The following is a 25,798-nucleotide window of genomic DNA, read 5'->3' as shown; positions in this document are numbered from 1 at the left end:
CCTGGGTGTCCCAGCCCAGGTCTGGAAGCTCCCCACAACTCCCCAAAATGCCACAGGGGAGTCGCTCACCGCTCGAGGCGAACACGCGCAGGGCCCAGAGACAGTGGAGGAGGTTCAGGCTGTGGGACAGGTTCTTCCTGGCGAGAAGCAACGTGACGTCAAGTGCTTCCAATTCCAGGGCCTTCTGTCCAAACTTCTTATCTGCGAACACAAGTCAACCCCTCTTAGTTGGGTTGCACATTCCTCCTGAAGGTTGCACGGTGGGTGTGAGGGCGAGGAAGGCGAAGGTGACGATGGGAAGAAGCTAACCGTAGCCGGGGAGCCTCCTCAGATCTGTGGGAAAATGCTGCTGAGTGTGTCCCCACTAGAACCAGATGGCTCAGAAAAGCAAATTCAGGGCTGCACCCAGCGTCTTGCTCCTAAATACTTTCAAGTACATTCCTTTGGGTTTTTTTGTTTGTTTGTTTTGGTAATACTCATCTGAGGATATTTTTCTATTGATTTTTATTTTTTAATATATATATTTTTATTGATTTCAGGGAGGAAGGGAGAGAGAGAGAGAGAGAGAGAGAGAGAGAGAGAGAGAGAAACATCAATGATGAGAGAGAATCATTGATCGGCTGCCTCCTGCACGCCCCCTACTGGGGATGGAGCCTGCAACCCGGGCATGTGCCCTTGACTGGAATTAAACCCGGGACCATTCAGTCCGCAGGCTGACGCTCTATCCACTGAACCAAACCAACGAGGGCTTTTCCATTGATTTTTAGAGAGAGTGGAAGAGAGAGGGAAAGACAGAGAGAAACATCGATGTGAGAGAAACACATTGATGGGTTGCCTCCTGCACACTCCCGACCAGGGCCCGGGCTGGGGAGGAGCCTGCAACTGAGGTACGTGCCCTTGACCAGAATCAAACCCGGGACCCTTTGGTCTGCAGGCCGACGCTCTATTCACTGAGCCAAACCAGCTCGGGCTCAAGTGCACTTCTTTGAAGAAAGACATTTTCCCCCATATAGTCACACCACCATGATTCCAAATCTAACCAAATCAGCAAGGAATGGATAATTTAGACCCATTTGCTTTGCTTCTTTCTTCTGACCTCTTCGATGGGGCTGATCCTGCCATCACCACCCAGGTGTCTGGGACCTCCCTCCGGGCTCCTCCCTGCACGTTCCCACGAGAGCTCCCCCAGTTCCTCTCATCACCACAGACTCGTCATCCGCAGGCCCGGGGCTGTGGGTACCTCGCAGGCCAACCTTGGCCAGCAGTCGGAGGAGGGGCAGGAGGATGCCGTAGTCCGGGGATGCGGTCCTTGCCGTGTCCACCAGGGTCTGCAGGAGGGCTTCGCTGCCCCCCTTGCTGATCATGTATCGGATCCGCCTGTCCGTGCCTACGGCGGAAGCAGAGGAGAGCTGAGCCATCGGGAAAATCACTCTTGTTTCCACAAAGCAAGCAATAGAGAAAGGACTGGTCCATTTCTCCCCAGAAACCAAAACTGTGTACTTCTTGAATCACCTTGAGTTAAAGTTATGCAATTAGGTAAGGGGCTGGGCTGGGGGAAGGGGTATGAATTGTAGAAATAATAGAAGAAATAAGTACCTAGGTGTATCACCTTTCGCAGCTGTAAAAACCTGAGCCCACCCCTAGCCAGTTTGGCTCAGTGGATAGAGCGTCGGCCTGCGGACTGAAGGGTCCCGGGTTTGATTCTGGTGAAGGGCACATGCCCGGGTTGCTGGCTCAATCCCCAGCAGGGGACGTGCAGGAGGCAGCCAATCAATGATTCTCTCTCATCATTGATATTTCTCTCTCTCTCCCTTCCTCTCTGAAATCAATAGAAATTTTTTTTTTTAATTGAGCCTAGCCCAGCTGGCATGGCTTAGTGGTTGAGTGTCAACCTATGAACCAGGAGGCCACAGTTCGATTCCCAGTCTGGGCACATGCCCAGGTATGGCGTGTGCAGGAGGCAGCTGATCTATGATTCTCTCTCATCGCTGATGTTTCTTTCTCTCTCTCTCTCTCTCTCTCTCTCTCTCTCTCTCTCTCTCTCCCTCTCCCTTCTTCTCTGAAATCAATAAAGATATCTTTAAAAACAAAAACAAAAAAACCTCCGGGTGAATGGATCTTTCCTCCAGAGACTGGAGCCTGAGTCTCTGCGGCGGGGCCGGGAGTTCATTTGGGTCTGGTCTGTGTGGTGTTGGTTTTTCTTCCTCACGCAGTGCGGCTGGCACACACAGACATGAAAACTGAGGGGATGTTGCAGCGTCCAAAAAGCTGTGTGTGCCAGGACTCGCCACGCGGAGATGAGCTGACGGAGCCATGGCCCCCGTGAACCCGGCTGATGCCAATGCAGTCAATGCCGTCATCTTATCTCTGGACATCTCGGGGCTTACCACGCCGCTAGGTCCAGCTCTGGCCTCGGATTCCCGTCCCCAGGGACCTGGGTTAGGCAGCTGCCAAGACCCGGCTCTAAAATGGGCCACATGCCCGGCCGGCGTGGCTCAGCGGTTGAGCATCGACCTGTGAACCAAGAGGTCACGGTTCGATCCCCGGGCAGGGCACATGCAAGGGTTGCGGGCTCAGTCCCCAGTAGGGAGCATGTAGGAGGCAGCCAAACCATGATTATCTCTCATCATGGATGCTTCTCTCTCTCTCTCTCTCTCCCTTCCTCTCTCAAATCAATAAAAATATTTTTTAAATAGCTGGGCTGGATGGTTCAGTGGTTGAGCATCGACCCAGGAACCAAGAGGTCAGAGGTTTGATTCCCAGTCAGGCCACATGCCCGTGGTGGGGGCTCCACCCCCAGTAGGGGGCGTGCAGGAGGCAGCCAACAGATGATGGTTCTCATCATTGATGTTCCTACCTATCCCTCTCCCTTCCGATCTCTCTAAAAATCAATAAAATGTATATATATTAAAAATAACAATAATAAATAAATAAAATGGGCCACAATGAGGGGACCAGAGGGAGGAGAGAGGTCAAACAGCTGAGGGCAGGTCTCTCTGAAGAGCTGCAGACACCCGGAGGTCCTTGGCCTCATCGATGAGCTACCCTAGCATCACCACTGGGCGTCGAAATCCTGCTAAGTTCGGGTCCCCATAGGGTGAGTGACAAGACAGAAGAGCCCATGTCCCCCCAGCCCAGGTGTCCCCAGGACCTAAGCACCTCAGTGGGGATTCTGTCTCACAGAGAAACGTGAGCTGGAGCAAAACCCCGAGCCCCTCAGATTCCCGGGCGACGCCACGGCCCCAGGGATGCCCGGCGCCCACCAGGCCAGGGATGGCCACGCGGCCCACTCACCGACGGAGAGCAGGTCCCCGAGGACCTGGAGGATGCTCAGGATGGACGCCCGGTCGGAGGAGCTCTGCAACGAGAACACAAGCGCCTTTTACTCCAAACGCAGGAGGTGGGAGGCCGTGTGGCCGGGCTGCACGTGGAGAGGGCGGGGCTGTGGGCTTCCTTCCCCTGAGAAAGACTTTCTGCCTTAAACAGTGCCCAGCCCGGCCGGCATGGCTCAGTGGCTGAGCGTCGACCTGTGAACCAGGAGGTCACTGTTTGATTCCCGGTCAGGGCACAAGCCTGGGTTGTGGGCTCATCCCAGTAGAGGGCGTGCAGGAGGCAGCCGATAAATGATTCTGTCTCATCATTGATGTTTCTCTCTCTCTCTCCCTCTCCCTCCTCTTTGAAATCAATAAAAATATATTTTGTAAAAGGCCTAAAGGGGGGCTCCCTAAATCATGACAATGAGGGGGCTCCCATGGGGCTCTGCCTCCCTATGTCCCCTTCAGAACCCCACCTGGAGGACCCGTTTTGGAGCAGTAAAATGGACAAAAGAGTAAGCACTGATGACCTAACCGGTGTGGCTCAGTGGATAGAGCGTGGGCCTGTGGACTGAAAGGTCCCAGTTTCGATTCTGGTCAAGGGCATGTACCTTGGTTGCAGGCACATCCCCAGTAGGAGGTGTGCAGGAGGCAGCTGATCGATGTTTCTCTCTCATCGATATTTCTAACTCTCTATCCCTCTCCCTTCCTCTCTGTAAAAAATCAATAAAATATATTTTTTAGAAAAAAGAGTGAGCACTGAGCCTGGCCAGTGTGGCTCAGTGGTTGAGTGTCTTCGACCTATAAACCAGGAGGTCACAGTTCAATTCCCGGTCAGGGCACATGCCCGCGTTGCAGGCTGGATCCCCAGTAGTGGGTGTGCAGGAGGCACCCGATCCATGATTCTCTCTCCTCACTGATATTTCTATCTCTCTCTCCCTTTCCCTTCCTCTCTGATATCAATACAAATATATATATTAAAAAATGGGCATCGAGCCCACAATCCGGGCATGTGCCCTGACCAGGAATCAAACCTGAGACCCTTCAGTCCACAGGCCGATGCTCTATCCACTGAGCCAAACAGCTAGGGCAGGACTTTGGCCCTTTGAAAGTGGACCCAAAGATGGTTCATAAGAGAAAAGAGAGTCCAGGGAATGGTGTCCCTAATCCACACTGATGTTTCAGGGTCCATCTCCAGCACCCCCCTACCCCCTCAAAAAAAATTGCATTTCTTCTGAGAAGAGGGAAGGGGTTAAATGATAAAAGCAAGGCTGTGCAACGTTGGGTGACATAAGATGCCAGATTCGTTAGCTAATGAGTATAATGTATTAGCTCATTATGAAATATGAGCCATAAAAGGGAAAATAGGGTAGGAAACGGACAGATGAGAGAAAGAGGAAAGGGGGAAACGACTAAAGTAGAAACTGATTAAAAAGAAGAAAAAGACCCAGATTTCATTTCCTTTCATTGAATTATTCATGCAGTCGTCTCGCAAACGTTCAGTGGAAACCATCCGTTACAGTCGTCAGGCCAGGCTGTCAAGACACAAGTTGCCTGGGAATCGGTGACCTCCTGGCTCATAGGTCAACGCTCAACCACTGAGCCACGCCGGCCGGCCAAGTGCTGGCGACATTCTTAACCAACCGATGACCAGCTCTGTGGAGCCACCAACCTGTGGACTTCCAGGTGAGTGAAATAGCACATATCCTCACGTATGAAAGCAACTTTTATTTGGATGGTTTGTTATGGAATTTCGACGTGATGGAGAAAGAAGAAAATTGCACACCTCCATGTGCCCTCTTGCCCAGCACTATGGGTGGTTGTTCTATTTTTTTTAAAATATATTTGTATTGCTTTCCGAGAGGAAGGGAGAGGGAGAGGGAGACAGACACATCCATGATGAGAGAAAATCATCTATCGGCTGCCTCCTGCACGCCCCCTTCTGGGGACTGAACCCGCAACCCGGGCAGGTGCCCTTGACCAGGAATCCAACCGTGACCTCCTGGTTCATAGGTGGATGCTCGGCCACTGAGCCACGCCAGCCGGGCACAAGCACGATGGCTTCAATAAACAGGAAAGAAATTGGTTTCAGAAACGATAGCACCAGCCCACCAAGAGAACCCTGCCCTCCCGCAGGAACTGGGAGACAATATCGTCATATAGATGCTGAGCTGAGAATGATCTCAGCTCTGAGCCAGGATGGATCAGCACAAGACTGTTTTTCTTTCCGTGGAAATCATGGCTATCCGTAGAGGGGAAAAAAAAAAAAAGGCCCCACGAACTCTCCACTGGCATTAATTTACGGGCCGCTAACTTCACTGATAAATATCTTACACCATTTAGGCGCGCCACACCGCGCCTCGATCTCACCCACAGCAATAATAAATGAGCGATTCAAGAAGGCGGATGCGACGGGTCTCGGTGTTCCTTTAACGATCCTGTTAAAGGAATCATTGAGTAAATCCCCCGATGAAGACTTTCTCATTAAAAAAAAAAAGGCTCTGCCAAGTTTACAGGGAGAGGCAGGGAGTCGGAAGAACAAACAGTGTCTTTCACAGTCTGAGGGTGGGAGGGGCGAGTTTGCACTGCGATTTGCTCCAATTCTGGTTCGAATGTGTTGCTCCCTTGCTTGGCAATGTTCGTCTGCTGTGGGCTTCCTCCTCCTGACTCATCATGTGTCAGTAAGACTCTACCCATCACTCAGCCCTTGGAGGCTCATCTCCAGCCACAGCCCACACCCCAGGGCTGCGCACAGCGGCCACCTAGGAACAGTCACCGCGGCCCACGCTCACCATGGGTACCGGTGCCTTCAAAGCTTTGCTCATGTTGCTACCATGGCAGGAGTAGGACTCCACCTCCCTTTTCCTCCCCATGAAACCGACTTCTATTTTTTTTTAAATATATATATTTTTTTCTTGATTTCAGAGAGGGAGAGAGAGATACAAACAACCATGATGAGAGAGAATCATGGGTAGGCTGCCTCCTGCACGCCCCCTACTGGGGATGGAGCCCGCAACCCGGGCATGTGCCCCGACCGGGAATAGAACCGTGACCTCCTGCTTCATAGGCCAACGCTCAACCACTGAGCCACGCCAGCTGGGCATGAAATTCTAATTCTTGGTCCCTAAAGAGTACGTCAGAATCTCTCCCAAATGCATGAGCCAAGAGCACAGGACACGGCTCATAGCCCTAGAAAACCACATTGCCAGGCGGCTTGAACACTCACTGGAGACAGTCCCTGGTTAAACAAGGGACATTATTCAATTTGAAGTTGGCAATGAATGAGGGAAGGGAGCGCCGATCAGAAAGCTCCCATCACTAAAAATGGTCCCAACGCCAAGCAGGGTGACCAGCGATTCTCCGAGTTCACCTAAGAGGGTCCAGGGAGCCCTAACCAGTTTGGCTCAGTGGATAGAGCATCGGCCTGCGGACTGAAAGGTCCCAGGTTCGATTCCGGTCAAGGGCATGTACCTTGGTTGTGGGCACATCCCCCGCATGGGGTGTGCAGGAGGCAGCTGATCAATGTTGCTCTCTCATCGATGTTTCTAACTCTATCCCTCTCCCTTCCTCTCTGCAAAAAATCAATAAAATATATATTTATATTTATATTTATATTTATATTTATATTTATATTTAAAAGGGTCTAAGGAGAAGCGGTGTCCTTACAAATTGAGTTCGGGTACAAGGAACAACTTCCTGTCAAGGTTGAAATGAGTTCAAGAGAAAGAGGTGTTTTAAGAAGTTGGAAGGAGACATCTGTCCATGAAACAACAAAATGAGATTTGTTTCCATCTGATGGGGGTTGGCGTGGAGATAGTGCGGCTTATAAAAGAAGAAGTTTGCCATCGTGGCGCCAACTGGGTGCTAGGTCCCATGGCCGTGCCTAGGAAAAGCTGAATAATCTGAAAATAGGTCTGAGCCTGGCCGGCGTGGCTCAGGGGTTGAGCATCCACTTATGAACCAGGAGGTCACGGTTCAATTCCCGGTCAGGGCTCAAGCCCAGGTTGCTGGCTCCATCCCCAGTAGAATGCGTGCAGGAGGCAGCCGATCCATGATATTCTCTCTCTCTCTCTCTTTCTCTATTCCTCTCCCTTCCTCAATAAAAAAAATTTTTTTAATAAATAAAAATTTTTTAAAAGAAGTAATACTTCTTAACTCCCAAGGTTAGGCCATAAAAAGCTATGCAGTTCCTGCCTAACTGGCTGGGATCCCGATTTGGAGACTGGAGCCACTTACAGTGGTCGGCAAACTCATTAGTCAACAGAGCCAAATATCAGCAGTACTTCTTCAAAATAGACTCCCACAGGCCGAAAAACGACTTCTGCGCATGGGCCACGAAGTTTCAATCGCACTGTACGTGCGCGCCCGCACGTGGTATTTTGTGGAAGAGCCGCACTCAAGGGGCCAAAGAGCCGCATGTGGCTCGCGAGCCACAGTTTGCCGACCACAGCACTAGGAGAATGCTGAGGCCCCAAGGCAGCCATGGACCACATGGGAAGACTCGGACGGCACTCAGCCCCACCTAAGCTCTCAACTCCATTGGGATCCCTCCGCCGCAGCCAACTTCCAGTGCAACCCCATGAGAGATGCCAAGCAAGACACATCCTGCCAAGTCCTTTCCAGGTTATGGGAAAAGTCAAACAGCTGTCGTAAGCCACTGAGACTGGGATCATTTGTTACACAGCGATGGTGACTGAGGCACAAACCAATCTCAGAAGCAGACGGATACAAAGCATCAGAACTTAAGATTCCCAAAAACTGAATGTGAAATGCATGGCGGTGAAAAACAAAAAAAAAAAAACAAAAAAACACCGAGGATCTAGACCAACAACCATTTACACGGCAAAATATCATAAAGATTGTATTGAGTTTCCCCCTTATTGATTTTTGCAGAGGGCAACATGATGCAGAGCGGACAAAACATCAGACTTGGAGGCAGTAAACCTCGTTCTAACCAAATTTCTTCATTATGACTTTCGATAAATCATTTAACCTCTCTGGCCCCTACTTGCTTTCCTCGGGCTTCCACTAGAGAAATAAACAGCAAGGATTTCTCTGGCCACTTCCAGCTTCAGAACCCCGGGCCATCTGATGATGTCAGTCTGGAGTCAACAGAAGATCCTCATGCTAAGAGTTTAACTTACTTTCTTTTTCTTTCTTTCTTTCTTTCTTTCTTTCTTTCTTTCTTTCTTTTTCTTTCTTTCTTTCTTTCTTTCTTTCTCTCTCTCTCTCTCTCTCTCTCTCTCTCTCTCTCTCTTTCTTTTAATATTTTTATTGATTTCAGAGAGGAAGGGAGAGGGAGAAACATCAATGATGAGAGGGAATGATGGATCAGCTGCCTCCTGAACACCCCCCATTGGGGAGTCAGCCCTAATCACGGGCATGGATCTTGACCGGGAATCAAACTGTGACCTCCTGGTTCGTAGGTCAATATTCTCAACTACTGACCTACACCGGCCGGGCTAAGAGGTCAACTTTCTGACGTTGGTATTGTAGGCCGGAGGCAGCTGCGTAGTGGGTCGGACTCTGAAAATGAGTGACCGGAGAGAAAGCAGAAGCATCGGTTCATCTGCTGGAAGCATGCCCGTGTGTCTCCGAGGACAGGGGTGCCCTTGGCGACCACAAGGCGGGATGAAGCTCTCCTGAAGGCAGCGGGCCCATAAGAGGGGTCAGTGGTGACTTCTGTAGGATGATTCCTGCCCTCCCCCACCACGTGCCCTCTCCTGACCTGTGGTGACTTAAGACAGCTGTTCTGCTGCCCTGGGGGGGAGCTCGGTCGGTTAGAGGGTCATCCCCATGCACCAAAGTTGGGGGTTTGATTCCCGATCAGGGCACATACAAGAAGCAAGCAGTGAATGCATAAATGAGTGGACCAACAAACCAATGTTTCTCTCTTTCTCTTTCTCTTCTCTCCCTTTCCCTCTCCCTCTCTCAAATCTAATAATAATTATAATGACAGCTGCTCTGCCATTAAAACACACACACACACACACACACACACACACACACACAACACAACTCTAGAGCATTTCCCAGGAAGGAGTAATTCTTTCCCTTTCAGTTCACAGACGTTGGCCATGGCCTCTGGGTCATGAAGCTACTATCCTATCTTCCAACTTAACAGATGTCTATTCATGTCCGTCTGCCCAGTCTCTCTCCAAAGCCCCACTCTGCTATCTTCTCAGAAGGATCTACCCGTGACCTACACAGACTCTACCATCTATTTCTGTACGTCCCGGACGCCTCTTTGGAAATGTGAACACCCCATCCTGGAGCCCTAAGGACCCACAGATGTCCCCGGAGAACTCTACCAGGGTCACTGTGCCTCCTCGAAGTACAACCCTCCTGGTTGTTGATCGTTTCACACCAGGCAGTTCGAGCTCCCAGACTCCATTTCATGAAGTAGAGGGAGCAGGGGAGAGAAGGTTCGATGAAGTTCATTTTTAACACTAAACCCATGACATTTTATCTTTTGTGTAGTTCACGCTCAAGAAACCAGAAGATTCCAGGGGAAGAAAAAATCAATGTTAGCAGGCGGGGTTATAAAACGGATGAGAGTTGAGAGGTTATATAAATGGGAAAGGTAATAGAAAAAAAGGGCTTCAGAGAGTGGAGGTGGCATTAGCAATGTGGATCAAGGCTTCGAGGGTCAGAGATTATAATGGGGACCCTGGGACGAAAAATAGCCTATTACAAGATTCGGCGACCAAGCCCTGAAGGTTTGGCAGTTTGCCAGTTAAGTCACAGTTTTAATAGTGCAGAAAAGTGTCCACAGTTGTGTCGGCTCACATACCCCATAAAGAGGACAGCGGGCAACCCTCTCCTCTGATTGCCACGGCTCACGTCCAAGAGCTAAGGCGATACTCAATACACCCTTCGTTCAATGCCCCGACTTAAGACACACAAATTTGTTTCTATTCTCCTCTTTGGGACGCATGTTAATGTTGAGTGATCAAGGCAATGTCATGGTGACGGACGTGGCTCTTGACTGGCATCCGAGAGACACAGCTGGCACACCAATACTCAGAGATCCGGTGGCACCTCCCTGCTCGGTGACGAGGGAGGAAATGGAAATTACTGGTCGAACATCAATGAGAAGGACAGTCGTGGGAGTCATGACTTCCCTTACAAGCAGCAACTTGACCGGATGTTCATTTATCTGTCCTTTTAGCCATCCATTCCATCAGTTATTGAAATTATTTATGACTCATCGATACATAAAGCCATGAATAAGGAAGACCCAAAGGATGCCACCAGTCTGGAAGTTCCTAATCCAACTGCTAAACAAGCCAAGGATAGCACAACCATCCTCGTTGGCAAGGATAAACAAGCCAACGAGAACACCAGCTGTATGTCCACGTACCAAGGACAATAATAAGAATTGTGTCGGGCTGTTATACAGTGACAGGTTATGTCAATCAAGTCCAAGCTGAATTTAATATATGAGGATGGTTAATGGGAAATCGGGGAGAGGGAAAATATAATCCTGAAAACCATCATGAAGAAAATAAAGTTCAGCCCGGTCAGTGTGGCTCAGTGGTTGAGCGTCGACCCATAAACCAGGAAGTCACCTTTCGATTCCCAGTGGGGCACGTGCCTGGGTCGCAGGCTCCAACCCCAGTAGGGGACGTGCAAGAGCCAGAAAACAGGATTCTCTCCCATCATTGATGTTTCTATCTCTCCCTCCCTCTCCCTTCCTTTCTCTGAGAACCACTGATCTACAGTCTCTTCCGTCCTGTCCGTGATCACCTGGCCCATTCCTTCGCTTGGAACAGGACTTCCTCCAGCTCTCAATCTGTCAGTGCCTCCCGCGACCGTGGCAGGAAACGGACAGTATCATGTTGCTCTGGTGACCGTCGCCTTCAGCAGCAGATCCTGGCTGCCGAGAGGTGACGTGGGAGGAGCACGGGGACAGATCCTTGGAGGGAGAGCTCCCGTTCGGACACAGCTTCGTGCGATAGCTGGGCCTGGCGGGCCGTCCTCGCCAGGACGCCTCTTGCAAAGGAGACTGCTGTTCGGGTGGACATGGTCTCTGGCTTTCTCTTCCCCCTCACGTCTGGCCTGGTGTGAAAGTCCCTCTGCCCCTTTCCGAGAAGCCCAAGTTCTCTCCTGCGTAACTAATTGAGTGCTGATCGCACCATGACTGCCTTGGGCATCCGTAGACACACGGTGGGAAGGATCATCTCATCTGTCAGCTCGGAGTGTAAGGAAGCCGAGGAGTGTTCAAAGGGGACCGGCCGGAGGCCGCCTTGAGCTCTGCCCTCGCTGGTTACGACCGGGCCAGGGAACACGGGGTCGCTTGGCTCCCCGGACGGCAGGCACTTTCAGCAACACAGGTTCCCCTGGGAACCTCGGAGAATTCGCCTAACAGATCCGAAGTTTTTCGGACTTTAGAGGTTTTCTAATCCTACTATTGTCAAATGCATTCGAGCAAGGAAGTTTCTAATACAGCGGTTCTCAACCTGTGGGTCGTGACCCCTTTGGGGGTCGAAGGACCCTTTCATAGGGGTTGCCTAAGACCATCGGAAAACACATATATAATTACATATTGTTTTTGTGATTAATCACTATGCTTTATGTTCAATTTGTAACAATGAAATTGGGGGTCAACACAATATGAGGAACTGTATTAAAGGGTCGTGGCATTAGGAAGGTTGAGAACCACTGCTAATAATTTTTTTTTTTTTTCTAAGCCATCCAGGACAGGGAACTCATCACCGCCCAAAGGGGCACACCACTGTTTGAAACTCTAATTTTAAAGTCTCCCTGGTCAGTTTGACTCAGTGGTTGGACCGTCGGCCCAAAGACTGAAGGGCCCTGGGTTCGATTCTGGTCAAGAGCACGTTCCTCCGTTGCAGGCTCAATCCCCGGCCCTGGTTGGGGCACATGTGGGAGGCAACCAATCGATGTGTCTCTCTCACATCCATGTTTCTCTCTCTCTCCATCTCCTCCCTCCCTTCTATTCTATCTTAAAAAAAAAAATCAATGGAAAAAATATCCTCAAGTGAGAATAAAAAAAGGAAGCTTGTGTTAAGGATTGGCTATTTCTTTTGTTTTTGTTTTTTTCAGAGAGGAAGGGAGAAGGAAGGAGGGAGGGAGAGAGAAACATCAATGATGAGACAGCATCATGGATCAGCTGCCTCCTGGGGATGGAGCCCGAAACCCGGGCGTGTGCTCTGATGGGGAATCGAACCTCTACACACAACCACTGAGCCGCGCCGGCTGAGCAAGGCGTGGCTATTTCTTTGTGACTTACATACTGACATATTGCCTAATCTTAAAAAAATAATCGACGCTGAGTTCATGACAGATTGAGAAGCTCATGGCGGGTGACAAGTACACAGTTGCTTTCTAGCTCCGCCCGAGTGAGGAGAGACCTGCTTCGTCCTCTGTGCCCTGTTTTCCCGCCCTGCGAACAGAATCCAAGCATCAAACTCCACGTCCACCCCCATCACCTCCCAAATGCGCAGGCCTCCAGGGAAACACTGGCATTTGACAGAAAGCCGGCCCGGGGGCTCTTGATTGTGTCGCGTGTATTTTTAACCTCTGCACCTGCTCTCCAGCCCTGATATGCGCAGGCCCCCCTGGAGCAAGCGAATAAAGGATATTTAAAATGCATCTCCTCGCTGCCTTTGTTTCGGGAGCGTAATTACAGTGTTGTCACAGGCGCCTGATTTGCTGAGGGCCAACAGAGGCGGCGGAGTTCGAGCCAAGGCAGCCTTTGTCAGCGTCAACATGGGGCAGATACGCCCTGAGAACACGTGTTTTGCTTTGTTTTGTTTTGTTTTGTTGTCTCTGAAATCCAAGCTGCGAGATGGAGCCTTTATACTTGTCTCTCATTTCCCTGCCCCCCCCCCACAACCCCCCCCCCCCCCCCCCGGCTGCCAGTCTTCAGCCCAGGGAGAAGCAAAGGGGGAAAGGCGAGGTGAACTGGGGGTCCCTAGCACCTCGAAGGAGAACTGCTCCCACAGGGCCGGATGCACCCGTGGAAGTGGGGCTGAGCCCGGGAAAAGGTGAGAACGTCTCCTGAGAGTCCCTGAGGGTGAATCTGAGAAGAAAGGTTATATGGACACACCCTAGACGGGGGTCCCGATGTCAGTGAGACAAGGAAGTCAGAGATGGCTTCTATTTTTTATTTTCTTAAATATGTTTTTATGGATTTCAGAGAGGAAGGGCAAAGGAAGAGAGGGATCGAAACATCCACGATGAGAGAGAATCGTGGATCGGCTGCCTCCTGCACGCCCCCCTACTGGGGATGGAGCCCGCAACCCGGGCATGTGCCCTGAGTGGGAATCAAACGGTGACCTCCTGGTTCATAGGTCGATGCTCAACCACTGAGCCAAACCGGCCGGGCTATGACAACTTTTTAATCTACAGATTCTCAAACCCCCTCAGATCTACTAAATCAGACGTCCCTAGGGTTGGATTTCAGACATATGATTTTTTAAAATATATTTTTATTGATTTCAGAGAGGAAGGAAGAGGTAGAGAAAGATAGAAACATCCATGATGAGAGAGAATCATGGATCGGCTGCCTCCTGCAAGTCCCCCACTGGGGATCGAGCCCACAACCCGGGCATGTGCCCTTGACCGGAATGGAACCTGGGACCTTTCAGTTCGCAGGCCGACGCTCTATCCACTGAGCCAAACCGGCTCACCCAGGCTTCTTCATCAGAGAAAGGACAAAAGGCGATGGTCAGCTTTCAGTTATCCATCGCCAGATCTGTTCTTACTCAATACAATCACCCAGGGAAAGCCTTCAGCAAGGTTGTGATGATGACAATTGATAGATAAATCATTAGGCAAATGGCCCGAGGAACACAAAAACCTCTCAGAAAGCATTCCTGAGGACAGATGAGAAAGATGACAGGCCCGGCTGGCGTGGCTCCGTGGCTGAGCATCGACCAGGAGGTCACGGCTCGATTCCAGGTCAGGGCACATGCCCGGCTTGAGGGCTCGATCCCCAGTGTGGGTCGTGCAGGAGGCAGCCGATCCATGATTCTCTCTCATCATTGATGTTTCTGGCTCTCTGGCTCTCTCTCCCTTCCTCTCTGAAATCAATTAAAATATGTTAAAAAAAAAAAAAAAAAAAAAAAAAGATGATTGGTTCCAACAAAGTTGGGAAAAATCCAAACAGACAACCCTTGGGTTTTAGCACTAGGAAGAACCAACTCAGGTTCGAATCCGGCGTTAACACTTGCTAGCTGTGTGAGCAAGATATTGTCACCGCTCTGAGCCTCATTTTTCTTGTTGATCAATTTGCTTCTTTTGTTCTGCTTTGTTTTAGCTGGAACGCACTGGAATGATGCCCACGGACACAGAGATGAGATGAAGCTTAAATTAAATAACAGAGCAAATGCAAATAACCCAGCACAACGACGCTCAATAAATTCTCTCTGCCCTGCCTACTTTAGTGGCATAGTAAATTCCATTATTGTTCCCAGTTATTTACCTCCCTTCTTGTAAGAGGATTTTAGGCCAAAAAATAAATAATAATAATAATAACGTCATGAACTGATTTAAATGTCAACCTGATTACGATACGGAGAATGGATTTTAAGAGCCGTCCAAGTAAGAGATGATTGTGGCTGAACTAGACTGTGGGGAGGAGAGAGCAGCGGGCAGACGGGGGATGTGTTCTGAATGCACAGCCTGGAGAGTTTATTGACTCGATCCGAGAAATCAAATGATCAAGGAAAAGCAACCGGTGGGTATCGACGCCATTAACTGGGAAGAAATATGAGAATTAGTTGTGTTTTTTTTTTTTAAATCAAGAGCTCACAGTAATTGGAATGCCTGTAAGATATTCAAGTGAAGATGTCAAATTTCCAGAGACGTGTCGGTTACATAACTGTGCCTTTTGAGAGAGAGATGGGGTGCTACTCGTGATGATAACCGGATAACACGTATAAGTGGGGGCTGTTCCAGAACGCTGGGGTGTCTGTTCATCTGCATGTAAGTGTCTGGAGCTTCATGGTGTGGGCGAAAAGGGGCCGCGTGCTAACCTGATGAACTCAGGGGAGGCCTTCGGGGAGGCCTTGCAAACTCAGAGACCTAAAGTTACCACCAAGGATGGTCTGAGATTAACCTTTTTTTCATTGAGAAGCAGTCCATGGTGTGTAGTCCTGTCCTAGGCCGGTGACCAACGCTGATCTTTAGCTGAGCCTATATTGTCTATGTGCATCTAAGATAACACACCTTCGGAATGTCAGGGTAACTTGTAACTTCCCTTTTTCCGGACCCCTCAGGGCACAACCAATGCACCAGAGACACAAACCCCCTCATTGTTGTCGAGCTAACGGCTGACTGTTCACTGCCCTGCACCCACCTACGTGAAAGAAGCATTTTGTGTTTTACCCAATCCCAGGCATTTCCTGCCTTTGCTTTGTCCTGCCTCCCTCGTCTGTCCCCCAGGGATTTCATGTCACCCATGTACATCTCTTCCTTGGATGGTAAGGTACAAACAAGGTGCAGAAAACGCCGTTCTCCGGGGCATTCTCTCACTACGTTGAGTTTCTGCTTCCAGACAGCTGTCGACAGTTGGGCTCAAATAAACTCACGCACACAAAAAAATTCTTTACAGGTTCGAATTCTTTACAGGTTACGTTAACAGTGGGAAGGTGGGGACTAGAGAGAGACACAGGTGGAGGCAGCCCTGACGAACGGCTGGTAGGTGACGGAGGAAGCCACGCGGGGGAGAGCGGACTGAGAACAGGGGAGAGAGAGGAAGCGAGACAGAGCCACGAGCCTGCCCGTATGGAGAAGTCAGGCAGGAAATGAGGAGAAGCCGTGGTCCTCGCCCCAGGGCACCGGATGCCGGGGGTGACGGAGTGGCATCTGGGCCTGAGAGTAAGTCACTCTGGGCATCGCTGCCTCGGGCCCTAACAGAACCGCAACCGAGGCCCTCGAGGTTCTTCGCCTCCAAGGACAGCGATCCCAACGACTCTTCTCATGTGATCTTCGAAGCCACAGACGGCAGAAGAATTCTTTTTTTTCTTTAAGGAAAAAAATGAAACTGCCAATAGAGGAAAGACCTAGCAGGAAGTGGGTATCAGTGCTCTGTCTATACTCTAGCGCGGCCTAGTGGGCGTCCCTGCTAAAATTCCATCTTTGCCATTTCAATCCACCACTGGTGGCCTTGCCGGGCTCATCTGGACCATGAGATGGGCGGTAAAATGCATATCACAGTCAATTATAATCTACACTAATAAAAGGGCAATATGCTAATCAGACCAGACGTCCTTCTGGGCGTCATTCCGGACGTCCTTCTGGACGTAGCCGGGGCCGGAGGGAAGCAGCTGGGGTCCCGGGCACCTGCCAGCGACCGGAGGAGGGAAGCCCGGGTCCCGGGTGCTGGAGGGGAGCCGGTGCTGGCAGCCGGGGGAAGGAAGGCCTACTCTTGCACGAATTTTCGTGCATTGGGCCTCTAGTTTAAAAATAACTTACTTTAAAAAGTCAAAAAGCCCGGCCAGTGTGGCTCTGTGGTTGAACCAGGAGATCACGGTTCGATTCCCGGTCAGGGCACATGCCCGGGTTGCGGGCTCGATCCCCAGTGTGGGGCGTGCAGGAGGCAGGCGATCCATGATTCTCTCTCATCGTGGATGCTTCCATCTCTCTCTCCCTCTTCCTTCCTCTCTGAAATCAATAAAAATATCTATTTTTAAAAGATATGAACTGTCGTGGGCACCACGCTCAGCAAGGTCACAGTTATCTTCCCAGGCACATCCCAGTACGGGGAGTCCCCAAGGCTGCAGGGTGAGCAGCTGCAATAAGATTCAGGTGCAAGAAGCTGACCGTGACTTCAGTGAAAAGAACAGGCTCTCCCTTGACCCCTCCACCTTCTATATTTCAGCCGTCAAGGTCACGGAACAGACATCTCATTGCGGAAGTAAGAATACGCAACACCGTGCTCAAGTCCCGGCAATGGGCTACGTTCCTATTGCTCCAGGCATCACGGGAACACCCAGAGAGCGTCCCCGCAGACTGAGCAACTCAGAGGACCGAGGCCACTCCCCACAGGGGCAGTTGTGATAGGGGCAGAAACAGAATATCGGGGACCAGCTAGAGTTGTAAGAAATATGAGTCATTTCCCTAGCCGGTTTGGCTCAGCGAAGGGTCCCAGATTCGATTCTGGTCAAGGGCACATGCCTGGGTTGCAGGCTCGGCCCAAGGTGCAGGAGGCAGCCGATCAATGATTCCCTCTCATCATTGATATCTCTCTCTCTCTCTCCTTCACCCTCCCTCTCTGAAATCAATAAAAATATATATTTTTTTTTAAAAAAGAAATATCAATCATGTCTCTGTGAACCGTGACTGTGCTGCTCTGATTAAAAAGGCACCTTCTGACCTGGCTGGGAGCTGCACACGGCCCTGGAGCTCCCCTGGAAACGCAGCCTGTCCTCCCCACTGGGAGCTGCCTGTGATCATGGAAGGATGAACAGCTTTACTGCGGAAACCAGAGCGCCAGCCCTTTGAGGACCCCCAGCCTTTGCACACCCACAGGCCTTTGCAGACCCCCAGCCTTTGCATACCCACAGGCCTTTGCAGACACCCAGCCTTTGCACACCCACAGGCCTTTGCAAACCCCCAGCCTTTGCACACCCACAGGCCTTTGAGGACCCCCAGCCTTTGCACACCCACAGGCCTTTGCAGATCCCCAGCCTCTGCACACCCACAGGCCTTTGCAGACCCCCAGCCTTTGCACACCCACAGGCCAGGCCTTTGCAGATCCCCAGCCTCTGCACACCCACAGGCCTTTGCAGACCCCCAGCCTTTGCACACCCACAGGCCTTTGCAGACCCCCAGCCTTTGCACACCCACAGGCCTTTGCAGACCCCCAGCCTTTGCATACCCACAGGCCTTGGCAAATCTCCAGCCCACTCACCTGTAAACTGCCCATTTGGCTTCACCCTTTGGCCAACTTCCCATGTAATCTTTGTCCTTCCACCCACCATCAGCAGCTGGCTTATGGTGGGGGTCAGAGCAGATGTTTGTGGGTGCCCTGCGGCTCCCCCACGGTGCTGGCAGGATTGGAATCAACGCTCATGTAGGATTCCACCCTGTCTCTGTTGAATGGTCTCAAGGAGTGACCGGCAGCCGGGACCCACTGACTGCCCATATGCCATGTCCAATATGGCACCTCTGGGCGCTAAGCCCCTGCCAAGGCAAAGTAGGAACATACCAGCCGGCTACCTCCATCTCTGCCCCACCGAGCCCCAGGCTGAAGAGACAGGACCAACTGTCAAACAGCCAGCTTCAGATTTCAAATGGAACCCCGTCACAATATCCCAAATGGAAAAACGGCATACGTGTTACATACAGAGAGCTCTTGAATAAGACTGTTCAACAAGATTGGAGACAGTATTGGATTCCCATTCCGGCCAGGTTTGTAACTAATTTCCATTTGTCAAGCCTCAGTGACGAGCGAATATAGCCCTTGAAATGTCAGCGGCTGACGCACACTTTTTTATTTCAAGTGTCGTTTAGTGACACGTGCAGAATGCCCTTAATTGATTTTGAGCGCTACGATAATTCTCAGCATTTTCGAAGAATCAATATGACAGACGGTACCTCAAGCGCAAATATTAACAGCCTTTCCTTTTTGGATATGCAGAAGGAGAAGCGATATAAAGTTGGGTCACTTTTTTAAAATTTATCTACTACTTTTCTTTACCTAGGCATTTTCTTTTTTTGAATATATTTTTTTATTGATTTCAGAGAGGAAGGGAGAGGGAGAGAGAGAGAGATAGAAACATCAATGATGAGAGAGAATTATGGATCGGCTGCCTCCTGCACGCCCCACACTGGGGATCGAGCCCGCAACCCAGGCATGTGCCCTGACCGGGAATCGAACCGTGACCTCCTGTTTCCTAGGTCGACGCTCAACCTCTGAGCCATGTGGCCTGGCATCATCTTAGCCTCTTGCTCAGCCCAGAATTTGAGCTGTCCTTTGGAGAATTTTTTTTTTCCTTTAGGACATTTAACGTATATATTCTGATATAGACCAATGCATATGAGGATGTGCAATGTATATTTTATGATTAAATGATGAAAGTCCAGGAGAAAATGGGATTTGCTCTGAGCCTCTTCCTAATTTAGCTACTGTGCATCGTTATAGGAGCGGCTTGGGTTAACGCGAGTCCTAAGGGGGGTGGGGTACAGAAGCCCACGGGGTTGAAATTTAGGGCACGGAGCTGTGCTGGGCGGTGGGAACCAGAGAAAAGAGATGTTAACACCCACTGGGGTTTTCTCTTTTGGAGGGGGAAGGGCGGGGAGAGAGAATTCATTACCGACATTTATTGGAGACGCAGCCTTCTCTCCAAATCCCTCAGGGAACGTTTCATCAGATACCCCAAGTGTGAAAACTGAGCCTGCCTTTCATCTGAAACCCGAGGCCAAGGCTGATCCCCATGGCCATCTGGCCTCCGAGCCGAGCAGAATGGCCCGCAGGCCGCAAGGAGAACCTTGTTCAAAGCCTCCATATCTGTCCTTATATTCTTTTTTTTTAAATAAATATATATATATACATGTATATATTCTTTTTAATTTCAGAAATGAAAGGAGAGGGGAAGAGAGACAGAGAGAAAAACATCCATGATGAGAGAGAATCATGGATCGGCTGCCTCCTGCACGCCCCCTACTGGGAATCAAGCCCGCAACCCCGGGCATGTGCCCTGACCGGGAATCGAACCCCAACCTCCTGGTTCATAGGTCGACGCTCAACCACTGAGCCACACCGGCCGGGCTTCCCACACTTTTCTGACTTGGGCAAGATCACTGGGCGCCCTCCTGCCTCTGGCAACCACGCCTTCCCCTGCTGACACCTGACCCACTTTCTCAGGCCTTCCCTGGACCTCCAGCCAGGAGGAATTCGGGCTTCCAAAAACCATCAAATTTTTTTTGCATGTTTACCTTGACCGTCATCACGTGCAGACTTGCTCCACAAATACTTTTCATCCTCCTCCCCTGTCACGCTAACATCGTGTTTCCATGACGCCAGGCACTGTGTGTCAATACAATCACGACTGGCCTTCAGGCACACACACGGTACTGACCTTTCCACATGCATTTTCTCTATACACGCAGAATAAGCCCGTGAACAGGTATTCTAATTCTCATTTCAAGATGAAAAACATCCCAGTAAAGAAAAGTTCAAGAGTCTGTCCTGAATCCCATACATGGTGAGGGGCTGAGTCAAAATTCAAAGAACTTGCTCATCTTTTTATGTCTTTAGACACTTTTTTAAATTGTACTGATTTCTTTTTTTAATATATATTTTAGTGATTTCAGAGAGGAAGGGAGAAAGAGAGAGAGAGAGAGAGAGAGAGAGAAACATCAATGATGAGAGACAATCATGGATTGGCTGCCTCCTGCACGCCCCCTACTGGGGATGGAGCCCGCAACCCGGGCATGTGCCCTGGACTGGAATCGAACCCAGGACGCCAACACTCTATCCACTGAGCCAAACCGGCTAGGGCTAAATTGTATTGATCTTAGAGAGAGGAAGGGGGAGGGAGAGAGAAACACTGATCAATTTCCTCACGCATGTGCCCCAACCAGGGACCGAACCCACAACCTAGGTATGTGCCCTACCGGGAATCGAACTGGTGACCCTTCACTGCACATGATGACGCTCAACCACCTGGGCCACGCCAGCTGGGCAGGCCTTGCTCTTCTGGACATACCATCCCACCCAACAGTCTTGTCCCCCCACCAGCTTTCTGATGACCTACAGCTCAATGCTACCTCCAGACAGGAAGCCACATCCCGCAGCCTCGCTCACGATCCATCACAGATGACTGAGAGAAGGCGCTCGCTCTGCTCATGTTGGCAAAGACACACACACCTGGGATTCAACTGGAGCAGCTCTAACGTCAAACCCCAGAGCACCCACACAAACCGCAAAAACGTGCCCGTATTGCAGCTCCAGGGCTGCCCACGCTGACCGACCCATTGCACACGTTTCATGCTTCAATAAGGAGCTGCACTGGTGTGCGGGGGATGCCGCTGGGGGAGGGCTCGGGGTGCGGGAGCCGGCGTGGCGCCCACGTGCTGCTACCCTGGCTGCCCCGCGTCGTCCCCCATGAGCGTGGGGCACGGGGTGGGGTGGGGGGGATGAGAACGCGACGGAACGAGAGGCCTTCCTTTTTATCCAAGCGCGTTGGCGTCCGCTCAGGATAGAAGCCGGGCGGACTGATGAAAAGCGTAGGCCAGTGTCCCCAGTCTTGCCACCGTGTCCTCGACGGGGGAAAACCAGAAAACTGCGGTCATTTGAACAGCGTGTAGAGCTCACAAGCACTTCTGTTTTGTTTGTTTGTGTTTAATACATATTTTTACTGATTTCAGAGAGGAAGGGAGAGGGAGAGACAGATGGAAACATCAATGATGAGAGAGAATCATGGGTCGGCTGCCTCTTGCACGCCCCTTAGTAAGGATCAAGCCTGCAACCCATGTGCCCTTGACTGGAGTCGAACCCAGGACCCTTCAGTCCACGGGCAGGCCCTTCTAGTTCCCAGATGACCTAAAAAAAGTCATAATTCTTTACCCCTTTCGGCCTCGTGTGTGCCTCCTTGGGCGACCCTAACACCAACCACAGTCTTCCCCAGAAGCAACACCAAGCCTTCTCTCTCCTTGATGTACAAGGAATGAGGGTCTGGCTTGAATCAGCAAGACCCTTGGGATCGCCCGTTGAAAGCAGTTCAGCTAACTTCTCAGAAACTCCAGGGCCCTCCTCGACCACGGGGGTTAGGGAAGAGCCTGAAATCCATCACGAGATACGACTGCGTGGAATATCTGCGCTGGGTCCTCTTTCTTTATGTTTTTAAGATATTCATATTGATTTCAGAGAGGAAGGGAGAGGGAGAGAGAGAGAGAAACGTCAATGATGAGAGAGAATCATGCATCGGCTGCCTCCTGCATGCCCCCTACTGGGGATGGAGCCTGCAGTGCAGGCATGTGCCCTGATCAGGAATCGAACCGTGACCTCCTGGTTCATAGGTTGACACTCAACCACTGGGCCACGCTGGCTGGGCTGGTCCTCTTTTTTTTAAAGTATAGTGGAACTGCCCTGGCTGGTTTGGCTCAGTGGATAGAGCGTCGGCCTGTGGACTGAAGGGTCTCGGGTTCGATTCTGGTCAAGGGTACGTACATCCCTGGGTTGCGGGCTCGATCCCCAGTAGGAGGTGTGCAGGAGGCAGCCGCTCAATGATTCTCTCTCATCATTGATGTTTCTATATCTCCCTCTCCTTTCCTCTCTGAAATCAATAAAAATATATTTAAAATAATAAAATATATGAAATATAATGGAACCTCAGTTCTCGAACTTAATTCGTTCCAGAAGACTGTTCGAAAACTGAATCATTTTTTCCCATTACAAATAACGTCAATGGAATTAATTCGTTCCAGACCCCCCAAATGATCCCCTCCTTTAACCTTTCTTATATACGTACGGTGCATGTCTAATGTACTACTTAATCTAGAAATGAACACTTCAAAAACAAAAGGGACCTGAAATGGAAATGAAAACTTAACCAAAAAGGGAAGGAAATGTACAATGAAAAATAAAAATGTAATAACAAATAATAAGCAACAAAAGCAAAAACAAAGAAAAATAGCAAACACACACGCAGGAAAATATTCACAGCCCAGTTTCCTGAGATGTTAACAGCGGTAAACTGATTCATACTCAGGATTCTCCCCTTTGTCGCCTGAGAGCCGCGTGAGGGATCCTACAGGTGTCGGCATGAAAGCGCTGTCGGGCGGAGGAGCGAACTGTTGGAGACGGAGACACTCGTTAGAGAACTGAGGTTGGACTGTATGTCGGAGTTCTGATTGGTTCCGCCAAGACAGAAGGGGGACTCGTGGGGACAGTTTTGGGGGCTGGCTCAAGGCTAGGCCAGGAACCCACATAATTCTACACCCGGATTCTGACCAACTCGAGCGCACAGGGAAAGCTCGGTCCCATTATTTTAATGTTCTGGTTAATTGCGGACTTAGTAGGGTATATGGAACATAATTAAATCTTCCTTTGATTGAGAATCCTGCAAGGGCCTGGAGCGATCATTGTAAATATCAATTATAAACCCCCCACTGGTGGGAATTCAGGGGGTTGTGACTTCCGAGCCAGCGGAAAATTTATTCTGAGGTTCGCTCCCACCCCCGACGCTCCCAGCCCAGACGTGTCCTTGCCTTTTATGCATCGAATAGAATGAGTCAAAGACACAACGTCAAGGGATCTTGGAATTGTTTGGTGCTGGTCCCAGTTCCCCAGTTAGGTGGTTACCTAACCTTGGGAGTGGGGGGGGGGGGGGGGGTGGTGGCTATTTTGTTTCTGAGACTCGGTTTCCTTATCTGTACACTGGAAGGTTGGATTTATTCATTCTTTAACTTTTTAGAGTTACAGCTCTCGTTAAGAATCGGAGGAGCCCAGCCAGAGTGGCTCAGTGATTGAGCATCAACCTATGAACCAGGAGGTCACAGTTTGATTCCCAGTCGGGGTACATGCCCGGGTTGCAGGCTCCATCCCCAATGGGGTGTATGCAGGAGGCAGCTGATCAGTGATTCTCTCTCATCATTGATGTTTCTCTCTCCCTCTCTCCCCCTTCCTCTCTGAAATCAATAAAAATATATTTTTTAAATAATAAAAAATAAAAACAATCAGAGGAAAACTAAGACCGTTTTTACAGCGGAAGTACACAACGTTTACAGTCCACATCAGGGAGGAGGTACCTCGGCCCATCCTCTGTGACCCCCCCACCACAGCCTTCAGATTTCCACGACCCCTGGGCCCTCCCAGCCCAGGCATTCTCTGCATCTGGTTAAGCTCACGCCTCTGCCCACGTTTGGAAAGCAGTGGATCTTGGCCTTAGCGGCACATGGAGACCACCCAGGGCGTCTTCTAACCGTCAATGGCAAAGATGCTCCCAGACCAATTAGATCTGATTTTGGAGGGGCGGGGGGAGTGGGGGCGAGTCCCCAGGTGATTCTAGGGTGCAACCAAGTTTGCTTCAGGACAAGAGTTCTCAAACCGAGGCGTGAACAGAACCTGTAGGGAGGCCGACGCCCAGACCCTGGCCCATGGAGATTCTTTTTTTGTTTTGTTTTTAATTTTTATTGATTTCAGAGAGGAAGAGAGAGGGAGAGAGAGAGACAGAAACATCCATGATGAGTGAGAATCATCGACCGGCTGCCTCCCGCACGCCCCACATTGGGGATCGAGCCCGAAACCCGGGCATGTGCCCCGACCAACCGGGAATCGAACCGTGACCTCCTGGTTCATAGTCAACGTTCAACCCGAGTCACGCCGACCGGGCCCCCGGGCGATCCTGATTCCTTGCGGCCGACCCACCTGGGCCGGTGCAGCGTTAGCAAAGCTCCCCGGGCAACTCTAAGGCAGACACTCGGTGGGAACCCAGAGCACGTTCAGCAGAAGCCCGGAGGAGTGGCTTCCCGAACCCCTGGCCTCCTGGGCCGGGCCTCCCCGCTCGCTGGGCTGAGGGGCACCATCAACACGTCCTCATGTGCCAGGCGGGCCTTTTCCCCCGCTTTCGTCTCCCCCGCAAACCCGATCTTGCCGCCTGAGCCTCTAATCCCACCAGGTTCAACGGCTTCAGCAGAGCCCTCAGCAAGTGTCCCCGTGCTAAATATTTAACCCCCAGAGCATCCCTCAGGTCCGCCTCAAGGTGAGAGCCTCGGCTGACTCCCCGGCTACGATCACCGCCGGTGAGCAAACCAACCGAGCCTGGGCACCGGAAGGGCCAGCCGGAGGGGCCCGGAGACACAGCCCGCCAGGTGGCCCGCCTGCAGCCCCTTGGCCCCTTCCTACCTGAAGCGTGTGCAGCAGCACCTGCAGCCCACTGCCCTCTGGTGCGGCCATGCCCTCCCGGGTGCGGGGCGGCGCTGCCTGCGGCCGGCCGGGTCTGGGCTGGAGAGGCAGCAGCAGCGGCCAGGCTGACCTCGCTGCCCGCCTCGTGGGACGCTGGCTGCACGGAGACTTCCACTCGCAGGCTCCTGTGTGCAACCCTAGACCTCGGCTCGGGCGCACATGCCCCCCGACTCCCACGGTGGGGATTAGGTGAGCCCCGGGCTGGGGAGGGCCGAGCATGTGGGCGCAGGGGGTGGAGAGGGCACCGGCCGGTGTGAGTCACTCTCCCACCTCCAGGCCCATGCGGGAGCCGCCCTGGATGGCTGACAGGCATTCCCAGCTGACCAGCTCAGGCTCCCTGCGGAGGCTCGGCCCTCCCCGCCTGTCCCCTTCCTTTATTTTGGTTTGTTGCCGGCTCCCGGGTAACAAGAGAACCGAGAGCGCTTGCACAACTGGGGCGGGCTGGGCACAGTGGCCCGGCCGGCCCGGGGCCCCCTGAGGTCCCAGGCTGCGGGACAGGAGCCCTGGCCGAGGAGGAAAACAACAGCCCCGGACACTATCCACCGACTGGGCCCCTTACATAAGCTTTTCACTTGCCCAGTCACCCTGGGGTCGGCGTTCG

The 25,798-nt window shown here is 51.2% G+C and overlaps 1 protein-coding gene across 1 annotated transcript in view; it reads right to left on the bottom strand.

Moving 5' to 3' along the window:
- AGBL1 (AGBL carboxypeptidase 1) overlaps nucleotides 1-25,798 on the bottom strand; it is a 264,433-nt gene that overhangs the window by 203,663 nt on the left and 34,972 nt on the right. The window contains exons 2-4 of the mRNA XM_070400703.1: nucleotides 3,295-3,358; nucleotides 1,241-1,387; nucleotides 70-201 (exon numbers count right to left, since the gene is read on the bottom strand). Of these exons, the coding sequence (XP_070256804.1) occupies nucleotides 70-201; nucleotides 1,241-1,387; nucleotides 3,295-3,358 (343 nt within the window). The remainder of the gene's footprint in view (nucleotides 1-69; nucleotides 202-1,240; nucleotides 1,388-3,294; nucleotides 3,359-25,798) is intronic.

The sequence above is a fragment of the Myotis yumanensis genome, unplaced genomic scaffold (genome assembly GCF_028538775.1).
Source record: "Myotis yumanensis isolate MYYU_CA2020_CCGP unplaced genomic scaffold, mMyoYum1.0.hap1 SCAF_20, whole genome shotgun sequence".
Classification (NCBI taxonomy): domain Eukaryota; kingdom Metazoa; phylum Chordata; class Mammalia; order Chiroptera; family Vespertilionidae; genus Myotis; species Myotis yumanensis.
This window is presented reverse-complemented; position numbering and strand designations above follow the sequence as displayed.